Source organism: Eublepharis macularius, chromosome 7 (assembly GCF_028583425.1).
Source record: "Eublepharis macularius isolate TG4126 chromosome 7, MPM_Emac_v1.0, whole genome shotgun sequence".
Lineage (NCBI taxonomy): Eukaryota > Metazoa > Chordata > Lepidosauria > Squamata > Eublepharidae > Eublepharis > Eublepharis macularius.
The window spans coordinates 94,699,887-94,714,736 of NC_072796.1; the positions used below are offsets into that span (position 1 = coordinate 94,699,887).

The following is a 14,850-nucleotide window of genomic DNA, read 5'->3' on the forward strand; positions in this document are numbered from 1 at the left end:
ATAAAAAAATCACCTAAGAGTCCATTCAACCATTTCTGACAGATCAAAGCTTTAAAATGTACTTCACGACTTTAAAGTAATTTAAGAAGTTTGCATGGTTAAAAACAGAAAACCCCCTTTGATTATGTCTATCACTTAAACTTGGTGAGTTTTCTTTCAAGGTGTAAAGAGTTCACGCTAAATTCTAGTGCATAGGTATGAGTAGGTTATACCGGACTACTCTGTTTCTCCAGTCTATGAAGCCTCTTCTACCAAAGGAAAGCTCTAGTGCCAGCAGAACAATCACTAGATACAATCTAATCGTGTTATGAATTCATGTTACATTGTCATAAACTGTGCTAAGAGCTTGGCAGAAAGATCAGAAATAATGTATGGGACCTTGAGAGAGTGGGGTAAAAACTGGGTTGGGAAAAACTCATCTAAAGTGACTGCACTGCACACTGTTATAGAAGATACTGTCCAAGGAAGTCAAAATAACAGATCAGGGCTTATATGGAAGGCTGTAACTAACATGTTCAGTATTAGAGTGTGGGGGAGGAAGTCTGGATTTCAGAACAGAACCCTGCTCTAATACTTGGTATGACAGAGAAAGAACAGATTATGGACTAGAGGAGACTTAACAATTTACAGTTTTTGGCTTGAGAGTCTGCACAGGGAAATGAGGGGGAGAGAGGGAGAAAGATGAAATTCAGAGATAAATTTAAGCAAAGCAAAATGAAAAAAGCAGCTGATCATGCTTAAGAGAGCTTTATTGCAGATTGACAAAGAGATAAATTCTAAAGCTTCATCATTCAGTAAGTCACATTTACTGTTCTCTTGAAGCAACAACCAAAATTATGGTAAAGAGCAGTTACAATAAATTTCAGAACACTGTTCTAAAACTGGGCAATGAGATGGTAGAGACGATTTAAAGTACTACAAATTAACTGAAGATTTCCATTCTGCCTTCAGTTCCAAACTGAACAAAGTCCAAGTTGGTATTTTTTCTCTACCTTGGTCATGTTCTTCAAGCAATGTTAATTTGATTAAAAAGTTTATCCTTAATAACTTGAGACATCAATCCATGTATTGCTTCTATGGTGGTCTTACAGCTGAGGAAAAAAGAAAAACATAAATAATAGTTGGCTAAATGCAATTCTGTCACTGTATTGCAAGTTATTAATCTGCTTTAGAAGCCCACGGTGCCCATAACCCCATGAATCTCCACAACTGTCCAGCTACGAAGAGCTAGGGAAAACAATTCAGTCAGTCAACTGTCAGAAGGTACTTGCTTTAAAAGGTAAACTCAAGCACTCTTTGGATTCAAGGGTCCAGTTTCAGATATTATGCATTTGATAATGCCAATAAATTTATATTTTACTTTATTATTTATAGTTCTCCTTTCTTACTGAGACTCAAGGCAGGTTACAGAATAAAAACAATGTACTCATGCAGCATAAGATCCAGTGAACAATGCTATAGTACAGAATTAAGACAATGTGATCAACCACCTGCCTAAGGCAAGGTATAGTGTAAAGAGTGTAGTAAGTGAAATTACAAAGGCAGAAGACAATATGGCAAAGTTAATATCTAAAATAATCATTGCAATATTTTATTCTTTATCTTTATTTTATAAAGGCATCCTCCTGGCTTATTCTGTTCTGCTACTGTAAATGCCCTCCAGAAAATTACAGTTTTGCATATTCAGTGGAATGACAGAAGCATGGAAGCCTTCCTGACCTCTGCAGGCAAGCTGTAATCAAATGTGAGGTGGCTGCTTAGCTGTAGTTGTGGTTGGAAAACATTATTTGGCTCTATTGTAGTCCAGCTTTCAGTATGGTCTTGAAACTGTCTCTCACTACAATCCTAAACAGAGTTAACCCTTCTAAATCCACATGTGTTTAGACGGGTGTAAGTCCCCTAATGGTGTAACTACAAGCCACCTATGCCAGCAGTTACACAAAAGAAGCGAAAACTGGTTATTCTTCTGGAACTTTCTCTCTGCAGCTTCAATAACATCAACCATCACTTCTTCTGGACTGCATAATAGACTGGCTGTTTTCCAGTACTTCTGCTAATACTGTTACCACCAGAAGACAGGACTGGGAAAATTTTCCTCTTGGCACTTACATTAATGAGTACTTTGGTACTCTACTTACCCCTATGCCCTTTAACTTTCACACAAAACAACTGAGAGACCTTTTCTAGAGTTTTAGAGGGATGTGTCATCAGGTCCCCAGAGTCAGTAATGGGTTAGATGAGAACCAGCGCTTGATTTTTAAAATTTATTTAAAAAAATTAAGACAGATCTGCTCATGGTGGCTCTCAACAAAACAAAACAAAATCTACAGTGAAAGTCCCCCCCAAAAGTAAAAATATAATCCAGTCAGTAACAACAAAACAATAAAAACATTACTAAAAGAAAGTCAAAGCATAAAAGAACGTAAAATAATGGAGAGCAATCTGAAGTGAGATTAATAAAACAATATTCGGACTAGGATCAGGCCATAAAACAACAAAAAGATGGCATCACCTAGTTAAAAGCCTGAGTAAAGAGAAATTTTTTCGCCTGGCACCTACATAGAAGAAAGTAAAGTAGACACCAAGAGAGGTGCAGAAAAAGCCGTTTCTGGATGTCACCCATTTTATTTCTGAAAGCAGGAGCACAAGCAACAGGGCTTCAGAGAAGGATATGAGCTTGGCAGCTGGAGAACATGGGAGGAGGCAGTACTTCAAGTTCCCCAGGTCAAAGCCATTCAAAGTCTTATAGGTAAGAACCAGCCCTTTGATGTGTACCCGGAAACAGATGCATAGCCAATGCAGATCTTTCAACACAGAAGTGATATGATCCCTCTATCCTTTATTTTATCCTTGCAACAACCCTGTAAGGCAGATTAGTGTGACTGGCTAAAGTCACCCAGTAAACTTCCATGGCAGAGTGGGGATTTGAACCAGGGTCTCTCCAATCCTAGTCTGACACTCTAACCACTACATCACAACTCATACTGAGCTGTTATGAGGATAAAAATGGAGAAAAGAAATATGTAAGTTTTGGGCCCTCAGTGGGGAGAAAAGTAGGTTACAAATGAAATAAATACTCCCTCCAAAACATGCTGGCAGTGCAACCCCCTCCAGGAGTGGCTTTGTCATTGATCAACAGCACCTCAGTCTTGTCTGGATTGAGCTTTAGTTTATTAGCGCTCATCCATCCCATTACCTTCTCCAGGTACTTATTCAGGACTTCCACAGGCTTCCCTGTTTCAGCTGTTAAGGAGAAGGGGGTCATCCATATACTGGTAGTTGTCCAAACCCCTGGACAATTTCAGATTTCATGTAGCACAGCATGGTTGACTCCATATCATAAATGCCAGAATACCATTGCTGATGGTTCCAAAAACTGCTGACATGTCCTGGAGAATCAATAGCAATGTACTTCCCCAGTGAAGATCATTGCTCAGTCCAACCAAGATGGAGTTACTGTTTGCACGCGGCTTAAAGGAATTCTTGCCTTTCAGAAATCGGTTCATAGTCTGGGGGTGTTTCTAAACTTGACTTTATTAAGCTTAAGTGGCTTCTGTGGCCACAATACTCCTTTCACCAATTTTAGTTGGTACATACCAACTCAGTTCTTTTTTGGAACATTATGACCTCATCAAAGTTATTCATAGACTGGTGACATCCTGGGTGGATTAAAATATTACTTATGAACCTAGAGTGTTTGTATTTTCTGCATGGTTAAAGATTCGCTCTGATTCCCTGTTTGTTTCTGGATGCTGGTTATAACCGTATAAATCTCTAACTGACTGGGAGTTACATCCTCCACTATGAAATTATCCTAGATATATGGATGTTTTTATGGGTTTGAATGTAATTTTTCCCGTTTTTTTAGCTATAAAAGCTTGCCTTTATTTGGTACTTCTTTATACGGTTTTAAGTACAATATTTCCTCCAATGCAAGTAGGTTTTTCTCTAGAGTCTCATCAAAAATCAGAGGGGGGTCATTTTACATTCACATACAAGTTAGTTACGTCCAGTCAAAAATTTTTTTAGGAGTGTGTAAAACTATTTCTTTTGGGGGGGGGGGATCATCTTACATTCAGAGTCACCTTCTTTTTGAGTTCATACAGCAATGTACACTGCATGGGAAACAATTAGTGGAAGAGGGGCTGAAATGCTTTAAACAAACATTTATAACTGTAAACTCAGCGAATGTGTTCACTAGGACCCAAAGTCCAACCACTCTAAGATCTCTGTGAGAAGAGCATTTAAAAATTGCAGCAAGTAACTAAAATAAGCCAAGCTGATGCAAGTGTCTACATTAAAAAAAAACCTAATTGGAACTGTTGGAGACAAATTCCTACCACCTACATAGAATAGTTTGTGATGAAGTATCACTCATGATTTATAAAAGCTAAGATCTGAAGTTCTTTCCTTCCAGCTACAGCCTCATTTGCCCCCAAGGAAAACAGCAGTGCTAAAAGTTGGGAGAGATCCTCCACAGCAGCAGTGCACAAGGGGACTGTCCCAGGAAGGGAAAATCTGCTTTGGCCTTGTGCACACAGGAAGTCCTCTTTAGGGCCTCTTTAGGTTCTGGTCCACTGCATCAGCCCGTACTGATTTTTAGCTACTCTGTATCAAACAGTGATGTGGAATGTGTTGTGAAAATGTGAGGCAACAATACACAAACTCTAAAAGTAGAAAAATAATTACTGTGGCAATTTACAAAAATGGAATATTTGGGAGTATATCACAGAGGCCCAAATCAAAGAGACGGGGTTATATATTTAGTTATTATGTAATTTCTTTCAGTAACCACACTGCCAAGAATCAGATAATAGTTAACATCTTTTTACCTTTGATTTCAAAGATGGTGGCAGGAACATAGATCTAAGACGTTTGTTACAAACATCTATACTGCAGAGCTTACATCACAGTGACAAAATCTCTTTTCCTTGAACAAACTCCAAAATGGTGATGGCCTTACCTGTCTCTTGTTGCTTTAGCTAATTTGTCCTCTGACTTTCTGTCATGGGACTCTAAACCCAACATGAAGCTTCCTCGGCCTAGCTGTGCTTCCGACTGCTCTAGTTTTTCAGACAGATCAAAAACTTGCCCAGTGGTATAGTCTGCATTCTGCATTTGGAAGAATATATATATTTGTCATTATGCTGTTATTTGGAACAATACATGCTGAGCCAGTAACCCAACATGAAAACATCTTTACAAAATGATAGGCTGTGCTTTGTGCTTCAGACAACTCAATTGCTATTTACCACAGAAAACTGTAACTTGATTCTAAGCTTAGTGAGACCTGTGACAACTATGACAATCACAGAATGTAAAAAAGCAGCCACCCTTAACAAAATTAAATGTTTTGTGGGAGATAAATTAAGCAGATGCTTATGAATTGATCCCTAACTCAACAAGACTGCTTCCTGCTATACATATACTCAGGGCTTTTTTTCTGGGAAAAGAGGTGGCGGAACTCAGTGGGTTGCCCTCGGAGAAAATGGTTGCATGGCCAGTAGCCCCGGCCCCTGCTCTCCAGAGGGGAGTTTAGATTGCTCTCTGCACCGCTGAACGGCGTGCAGGGCAATCTAAACTCCCTTCTGTCTGGAGAGCAGGGGGCGGGGCCACTGGCCATGTGACCATTTTCAAGAGGTTCCGGAACTCCGTTCCACCGCGTTCCTGCTGAAAAAAAGCACTGCATATACTGTACATACTTCTTTGATTTACAACACAGACCTCTTTATATTTTGCAGTCCCATTGTACCAAATTTCTTCCCATTGCTTTTGATTATCTTGTCTAACAGAAAGGAAGAAGTGCATCAAAGCTTTTGCGTTAGTTTTGGGTCACCCATAGAATTTACAAAGATACTCTATAGATGGTATCTAACACCAAAGAAGATTGCGCTAGGGAACACTAACATGTCAGACAAATGTTGGAAATGTAAAAAGCACGAAGGGTCATTATATCATATGTGGTGGACTTGTGAGGTAGCTAAGCAATACTGGGGAGATAATTGAAGCAATTAATGAAATTTTACAAATCCAAATAAATAAGAACCCAGAATTGTTGCTACTGAACTTGGGAATGGAAGGTGTTCCAGTGCAGTACAGAACATTGTTATTTTATATGACCACAGCAGCAAGACTTTTGTACGCGCAGAAATGGAAAATACAAGAAATACCAACTACAGAAGATTGGATTTATAAATTGCTGTACATGGCGGAGAGGGACAAAATGACAAGAAAACTTAAAGATCTTGATCCAGGACAATTTATTGCTGACTGGGGGAAATTGAAACAATATTTATAAAAAAAATGGGATGTGAAGGGAGAACTGTGGCAGTTTGAGAATTATTAAAATGTGATGTTGTAAACAGAAGAGATAAGCGACTTTACCATTAAGGGGGGATTTAATTATTACAATCTAAGCTAGTATTATGTTTAAGTAAATTTTACCTAGAATATAGAGTTTAATCAAGGAAGAGTAAAATGGATACATTGGTGGATTAGTGATTTTAATATAGTATATATATAAAACAATTTGAATATGCTTAGAGTAAGAAATATTACGATATATGTGTTACAGAAGAATATAAGTGAAGTCAAGTTAAATAATAAGAAGGGTTAAGGGTTGGAAAGCTGTTGGAAGTCGATAAGGAGGGGGGAGGAAAGGGTGGGGGTTAGAGTAAATTAGATATGATGGGAATGAATGTATTAAATATGAAATATAAACTCACCAATAAAATTTAAAAAAAAATTACAAAGATACTCACAGTAAGCAAACTAGATGAACTAAGAGTGTTCACCCAATATTTGTTCCACAGAAGTTCAAGCAACTTTCGATCCAAAGAGGATTTGAAATAGGAGACTTCTAAAGCATAATACCTGTTTCATAACAGAGAACATATGAAGCACCTTGTTAAAGTTAGCCCACTTAAATGAAAATACATTTAAAAAAACTCTCATAGATAAAAAAATGAGGGCACTAACATGACCAAGAAAGAACAATACTTTCATTTTGTCTAAGGAATGTCCTAAAGAACACAAAGACTAGTCCCATATAGAAGTGTTTAGAGGGCCATTTACAAGCCACCTTTACTTATTAATTTAAGTAAAGATTGCTCTAGACTTTTTTGCAGGATAACACTCCTATTATTTGCCACCTTTTAGATGTTTACTGTGACAAACCTGTAGACCTATGCTAATTTTTTTGGAAGGGAACATACTTTAAAAAAAAAGTTAAACATTTCTATTCCAATTTTACATTAGTCAGATCTTCAAAGTAACTTGCCTTGTACGAAGAAATACAATAAAATGACAATCATATATTAAAGGACAGAGTATCTGGAAAGGAGGCAGCAACAAGTTTTGGGGCATATAAAAAGCCAACTCATAGCCAAGGCAAACGGAAGTTCCAGCCCGTACCCCTCCGCAACAAATGGGATAGAAATTGATCCAGTTTTACATTCTGCCCCAAATTAATAAATCCTGATCACACCTAATTTCATGAAGTATTCTTCAATAGTCTTATACCCCAAACCAAATATTATCATTGATTTATTGTGGAAAGTGACACTGAAATATAATCACAACCTGAACAGAATTGAGCAAACTAAAAAAACTCTCAAAATAAAACCCAAATACATAACTCTGCTAACCAGTAAGCAAAAGTCTGTGGGTCTTAGGTAAGTTCAAGACCCGATTTTTACCCTTTCCCAAAGTGGACAACATTCTGAAATCTTTGTATCACAAAAGTGTTACTTACTGTTTACAGTGTACTCCAAAATCTTCTATTTTATTAAGCGGGATAGTCTGATATTCAGAAGGGCCCTCATCAGGAGGCTTGTAGCCCTGAATGATAAATATAAAACTGAAGTTATAACGCTAATACATGATTCAGAATTTTAAAGTTCTGTCTAAATGTTTTAAATGTCTAATCTGAACAAAAACAATATCAGGAAGATGTATGGGAAACTAGTTGTACTGAGCTCAGAAACTGACTGCTATCTACACTTGTTTGACCAAGAGTGTAAAAGGCATACTATTTTTTCTTGCTAGCCAGAAATGGACTTTCTTCAGTACAAAACCGGTTTCCTATGGCATGCCTTTTCCAAACCCCTCAATACACAAAGATTAAGATACATAGGCTTGAATCCAGAAAACTGCCAGCTGAGCTCTGCCCACAGAATGGATCTTTGTTACCTCCTCTTCCTGGGCAATTTCCTACTCCCCCCTCCCCCTGCAAGCTGAAGGGCTGTTAGGAACCATGGCAGATCTGGTGGACTGGCTGCAACCTATCAACTACAATAATATGCATATCCCTGAAATATGGGCGAGTTAAAAAGCCCAATAATTTCCAATCACTTTTCAAGGGAGGCATACAACAGGAGTGACCCCAGCTGGAGACTTCAAATGGAGAGAACACATCAAGTTCCTTGTCTCTCTATTCAAGCATACATAAAACCAACTGAATGCAACGGGGCACTTATGCCACGGGACACAAAGATATCATTACCTAAAGCAAACTATTAAGGAAGGCTGTTTTTATCTGACCAAAGACAATATGCTCCAGAATCTTAACATTTGTTTTCTGTCATTTCTCTGCTGGGAAAGGCTGTGATCAACATAATCAATATAACCTATAAATGAATTACAGCCTCAATTGTTAACCTTTGTAACTCCCTGACTGAGCAGAATGGTGAATGACAGGGCAAGTGACTGTGAAAGAGCCAAAAAAGACCTAGAAAGGCTGAACAGAAAATAGCAAAGTTAACAAGTACAAGATGAGGGAACACAAGTCAGCCTGCTCAGATCACAAGACAAGAAGAGCAAACTGCATGATGGGGAAAGGCAGATTCAGCACCCCAGGTGTTAAGAGAGGAGCTCAGCAAGGATGGACAAGCATGAGTCTCTTACAAGTCAGCAATGAGTTAGGGAGTTCTAAGCTTGCAGGCTGACTGGTTTCAACCATGTGCTGCTAAAACACCAGCCCCTAAAAGGAGGGAGGCCACGGGACCAAACCGAGAGACCAAGATTAAATTAAATCAGAGATGGTCATCCACCAGCACTGACCTGACACTGTAGTGCACCACAATTCTCCTGTCATGCAGCCTTACATGGGATGCCCAACCAAAGTATGGGTGTGTGAGTATAAGGAACAAATGATTGCAATCCTTCTGCGTGTTGATGGTTACATTTTCATTTTGAATAAATGTTAGAATAGCAGAAGAACTATGAAAAGCATGTCTCCTGGTGCATTCTCACCTCCTAAAGGATTCTAAAGTAGTTACCCTCCCCCTGCCCCAGGCAGCAGCAGCCTTTGCTCCCCACTCCTCTGCTTGCAGCTCCCAGTAGTCCTCCTGCCCACCTGCAGGGCCAACACCTCCACCTGCCTGGCTCATACTACAGGGGCAGGGAGACTACTCCCACTCCTCCACCTACCTACAGCATCGGTGTCCCTACTCAGGAGCAGCTCTTGCTCCTCCTCCCTCACCCAGCCCCCCTCTCAAAATGGCAACCAAGATCTTGTGAAGAAGCATCAAAAGATCTTGGTCTGTCCCCCCCAAAATTACATTTTTTGTAATTTTCTCTAAAAACTGGATGCTCTCTGGGGTGTGCAAACCCACCCACCCCAAACCCATCTGTACCTGGCCCCATTCTCTGGGTTTTTTGATCTGCACAGAAGCCAAGTTCAGAACAGTATATATAGTATAATCTAAATATCAGTGCAATACTAAGAAGAATTACACCATTCTTGGCATCCTGAATTCTCAGTCCACAGACTTGCTACAAGTCTCTCAGATGGGTATACCACTATGCAAGCAGAAATGTCTGGGAGTGGAGTAACAAGTGTGATAACACCTTTATCGTATTAATTTGGTTATGGAATAAACACATTACCTTAGGATATGTCCTAAAAGCTCCCAGATTTACTTTTCCTGCAGATATTGTTCTTGTTGGATCAATCTGTAAAAACAATTTGAAAATTATTGTACAGAATGAACTTATGGAATGCCATTTTCAGAACTCCAGCTCACATTTAATTTTTTAACCCTAAAGTCCCCAAATGTACCATTTTCCATGTCATAACCCCTTAGTTTCCTACTTCTTCCCTTTCTCTCAAATTTTAGACTCAGCTTCTTAGGATTATCTATATATATGGCACTTCAAAATAACCAACTCCTGTGCTAATCAGTACAAACAAGATTTGGAGATACTAACGATGTAGAGCTCAAGCAACTGTTCCAACAAACCCAGCTGAATTGACTAAAAGGGAATTTTTACAGCGTGGAAGGCATTCCAATGTAAATCTAATTTTACATGTTAGAAAGTGCTTCTGTAAATATTGGCTTGATCAGTTGAGTCCCATTCATTTTGGCATGAATCAACACAAAAAGGTGCAGCTAGGTTATGGCTCAGAAGGCTAATTATAAAGAATATAATAAATAAATTAAATCTGTCAAGAAGAAAGAGTACCACAGTACACATAATTCTTTTGAACATTCCTTTAAAAAAGCCATGATGAAGAAAAGACATCCAATATTTTCACACCAATACAATTTCAGGTATTTTGATATTTAATATTTCATTGGTGTGATTGCCTGTTCCAATACCATACTTACAACCACAGCCACAAATGGTTCTTGAAATTGCTGATTAAGCATCTGGGTACTGACATCAATGCCTGAAAGCCAACAGCCATAGCCAGGGTGACTGTGGTACCAGCCAATTGCATTTTCTAGACGGCCAACCTAAACAAAGTTGGGGGAGCACATTGTTAAAAGAATTTTATCAATGTAATCACTGCCCTCTATTGGTCATATAACAAACTACAGGTTGTGTTCCAAAATAAAAACTGCAAGACAAATTCTGCTGGATCAGACAAAAAGTCCGCATAATACAGCAAGTTGTTCCCAGACAGTCATCCAAGTGCCTCTGGGAAGGCCGCAAGCAGAGAAACAATGTTAATAACTTTGCCCCAGTCCTGTTTTTCAAAAGCAGAAATTAAGTTGTAAGATCCAGAGGAGTTAGCCGTGTTAGTCTGTAGTTGCAAAATGTAGTTGCAAACAAAGAGAACTGTGGTTCTCAAAAGCTTATGCTACAATAAAGTTGGTTAGTCTTCAAGGTGCTACTGGACTCTTTACTAAGTTGTAAGAGTTCACCATTATTGTTTTCCAAATGCCTAAGAATGAAAGTCTGCTTAGAGTTTCACTGGAAAGGAAGGCTATAAGGAAATAAATAAGTAAATACTTAACAATGCACCCAAAATGAAAAAATGTAGCAATGCATATAGAGGGACAGCAGTAACATGTAGAACAAGCATTAAATACTTTTCATGAACACTAGGAGAAAGGCTTTTGCAAAATTCAGTTTGACTTTAAACTATTCCTAATGTTGTAACGATGCCACGAGGAGGTTCAAAGGCAACCTGCATTGTTCAGTGGTTGTCACTTATTCTCGATGTAATTTTAAGACACTTTAATCACTCCTGAACTGCTAAAAAGAACCATTTTTCTCTTTTTACCTGCTTTGCATTCTCTATATATGCAGCCATATATTCATATGCAGCAGCCTGGGCATTCACTCGTGTTTCAGTGCCTTCCACTGGTAAAGCAAAACTATCCATGATGATCATAGTTTCACCATCCACTTTTCCAAGCATTAAGCCCATCACTTCCAAATTTCCTCCTGACCTAGCATGCATGACCATCTTCAGAAGGGCCAGAGCAGAGATTTTGCAGTACTTGAAATAGTGGTGGCTGTAATGAAAAGACCATAAACATTGGTATTTTATTTGCAGCTTTATGACAGGAAAAGAAAATAATAGAAATATAAAGTACCATTAAGAAACCTAAGACTGTTTATTTTAACCCAGTTTTATCAAGAATAAAACGGCAAGTGGTTTCAAGAGTGCAGTATCTTTTATTTAGTAGTTGGCCTTTATGGTACAGTGGAAAGTGTTGCATTTGGGTACAGGAAATCCAGGATCAAAACTCTACTCCCTTGCCCCTTAACTTAAACAATCAAATAATTGTTTAGATCTCGGATTTGTGGAGAAGGCCATAAAATGCAGCAATGCTTACATGAATACAGAAAATTGAAAAGGCACTTCTAAAACGTGTGAACTGCTTCTTCCATCTCAGCAGAGTCTTGTCTTTACAGCAGGGGGCAAAACACATTATATTGGCTATCAGTATTTTTATTTTGAGACAGTTACATCTAACTTAGAAACATGTTCCTCTCTTTTTTTTCAATGACCAAAATGAAGAGATCATAGTGTGTACCTGGTGACACAAGAGTCTTCGTTTTTATCTTCTTCGGACTCATCTTCATCTCCCCCCCCCTCCCTGACATTCTGGCTGCTAAGCTCTGCTTGTTCTTCCTCCCTCCCTCCCTCCTCACCGAATCTCCTGCTAAAACCCTCACAGCCCGTATTACGGCAATGAGAGAACTGCTGCCTGTTCCCCGCCGGCCTATTCCTGCTATCAAGTATGTTCGGGGTTTGGGAAACCTACCGCAGGCAAGCCTCCCCCTCCCACCCCCATACTCACTCCTTGGTCCAGGGCTTGGCGGCCAGGATCTCCTGCTGCTGCTTGCGATCGTATTTGTAGATCTCGTCGATGCTCTGCGCCTCCTGCATGTTGTTCGCCAGTTCCCAGGTCTTCTGGGCCATTCCACTCCCAGACGGGCCGGCAGCCGCCATCTCACCGGCTCCTCAGCCGGAGCCAAGCAGGGCTCCTCTCGCCTCAGTCTAAGCCTCCCGGCCTACAGCAACAGCGCCGGACCAAAGAAGCGGGGGACAGCAGCTACGCGCAAGGACGGTTCCGCCCGCTCGCTGACGCCTTCCGTTAACCCCACCCCCTAGGGAAAAGCAAAGGAATGAGCGGGTCCTGCCGGGGGAAAAGAATGGGCCTGAACTTCCGGTAAAAATCGAAACTCGACGTTGGGGCGGCTTCTGCAAAGTCGGAAGTGACTGAACAGCAAGGCACATAACACACACATTGCGGCTCGGATTCTTCTGCATTTAGGACAGCAGGATTTTCAGGATATAAGGAACACAATTTTCAGCATATAAGGAAGCTCCCTCCTTCAGATGAAAGTAGGACTGGAGCTCTAGTCCCTTGAAATCTAACCCCAGCTCTCACCAAGCGGTGCTTTACAGCCCTTCCCCCTTCCGGACTGGAATAGAAAGGCTCTCCGCTCCTCCCTGTATTTAAAGAAAGGCGCTCCGACTCTGGGAAGCTCAGACCCGGGACATCGAGTTGGTCTCTAGGGCGCCACGCGGCTGCCCACCTAATACTGTGCTGAAGTACGGAATACGAGGGCATTCGGGGTATTTAAAGGCCGTTTCCACGCCTCTTAAAGGGACGGCCACACAACGCCGGAGACTTTCCCCGAGAAATCCGGCTGCAGGCCCTTTGGCTTCCCTTTTTTCGGCGCGCTGTTCTGGGAACGCGGAAATCCTAAATAGGGCAGAGGACCCATTGTCGCTACCATACTCGAAGGCAGCGGGGCTTACTTCGGGGTTAGCTGTGGAGACCGCTGTTGACAGTGGAGACGGTTTTGCTGCTCAGTAATCCCAAGCAGGTCTCGCACACACCGAGGAGCTTCACAATCGCCCTTTTCTTACACACACAAACACAAACGTCGCTCAAGTTCCAAACCCATCTCCTCCCCTGCAAGGCGACGATTGCTCCAAGAGGCGGAGGGAGGCGTTGCAGGCTGCTTCCCTTTGGCCTCGCTGCCGCCGTTAAGTTGGCTCCTCCCCGAGGAGCCAGAGGGGCTTCAGTCAGCGGCCGAGAAAGGCGGCGGGAGTCGTGGCTTGACAACCCGTCGGCAGGCTGGGCCCGCACAACAGTGGTAGGTTTGGCGACGGCAACTCTCCTGAAGGATTCCCCCCTCCCTCCCCCAATCTGGCGGCTCTGCGCCGGCCACTGGTTTGAACGGCAGACGACGGCGCGTTCCCCCCCCCCCATGCCCACCAGATAACCTGTTGGAAAGCGCGCGCGTGCGTGTGTGGAGAGCTCGTTCCCCTCCTCTGGCATCTTTAAACCCAGAGGACGGGGCCAGTACGGGAGAGGTCGGTGCCTCTGGGCCACAGCGGGGTGCGGACAAGGGACCCCGCGGCCGTCATGGCAACCGGGGGGTGGGGAGGCCGGCATTCGTCAATCCCCTGCCGTGCGGAGGCGCCGCTTGGCTTCTCCTCCTTAACGAAGCTTCCGTACGCGGGAGACCAATCCGCGCGGTCGGTTTTCGCCAGGACAGTTGAAAGGCCCTAGTTTTTGTTGTAACGCGGTTGCCTAACAACGCCGCATGGCTTCCTTAAAGCGATCGACGCCCTTGCTTGTCTCTTGTAGCTCATCTTTCCCCATAACGAACAGCCCGATTTTATTCTTGTTTACTTAACAGTAAACCATTGTATCTTCGATCGGCTTACCCCCGGGTAAGTGTGTGTAGGATTGTAACCCAGATCTCTCTTTTACCCGCTCTTCTTGCCCTGTATGATGTATGTTGCAATTCCCTCTACTGTTGTCTAGGTTTGGAGAAAGTTTTTGTTTCTAGATCTGATCGTAGTGTCGCAGTTTTTTAAAAAAATATATTAAATCGAGTATTTTGTAACCAAGGCTCGTGAAAAAAACGAATTTTAAAGTTCTGTTGCCGCAAATGGAAAAACGAGATACTGCAAGGATTTCCTAGACTTGTTTGTCATAAAACTAGGCCAGATAGGAAAGTTTCCCAAAGAATACTTAGTAATGTTGCCATTTTAACAATATATCAATAATAATTATTATTATGTTGTCAGTGCTTCACAAAATTGCCCTTCCTTGTGTAATGGTGACACCTTGATAGTACTGAACTTAA

General features: G+C 41.3%; 2 protein-coding genes across 9 annotated transcripts in view; one reads left to right on the forward strand and one right to left on the reverse strand.

Moving 5' to 3' along the window:
* Positions 1 to 731: 731 nt before the first annotated feature.
* On the reverse strand, positions 732 to 13,656 carry COPS5 (COP9 signalosome subunit 5). Of its 2 annotated transcripts, XM_054985056.1 has the most exons (9): positions 13,508 to 13,656; positions 12,540 to 12,849; positions 11,513 to 11,747; positions 10,611 to 10,739; positions 9,889 to 9,954; positions 7,754 to 7,839; positions 6,762 to 6,873; positions 4,964 to 5,112; positions 732 to 1,091 (listed from the first exon to the last, which is right to left on the reverse strand). In XM_054985056.1, exons 2-9 carry the CDS (start codon positions 12,689 to 12,691, stop codon positions 1,007 to 1,009), a joined length of 1,014 nt encoding a protein of 337 aa, XP_054841031.1. In that variant the 5' UTR covers positions 12,692 to 12,849; positions 13,508 to 13,656; the 3' UTR covers positions 732 to 1,006. The 2 variants fall into 2 exon arrangements, with proteins under 2 accessions (XP_054841031.1, XP_054841032.1); XM_054985057.1 differs by lacking the exon at positions 13,508 to 13,656 and having other exon boundaries at positions 12,540 to 13,263.
* Positions 13,657 to 13,776: 120 nt separating this feature from the next.
* CSPP1 (centrosome and spindle pole associated protein 1) overlaps positions 13,777 to 14,850 on the forward strand; it is a 69,020-nt gene continuing 67,946 nt past the window's right edge. For 6 of the 7 annotated variants that reach the window (XM_054985059.1, XM_054985065.1, XM_054985062.1 and 3 more), the window contains exon 1: positions 13,777 to 13,848. The gene's annotated coding sequence lies outside the window, so the exon portion shown is untranslated. Of the gene's footprint in view, positions 13,849 to 14,368; positions 14,432 to 14,850 lie in introns of those variants that run through there. The other variant, XM_054985061.1, reaches the window with a different exon arrangement.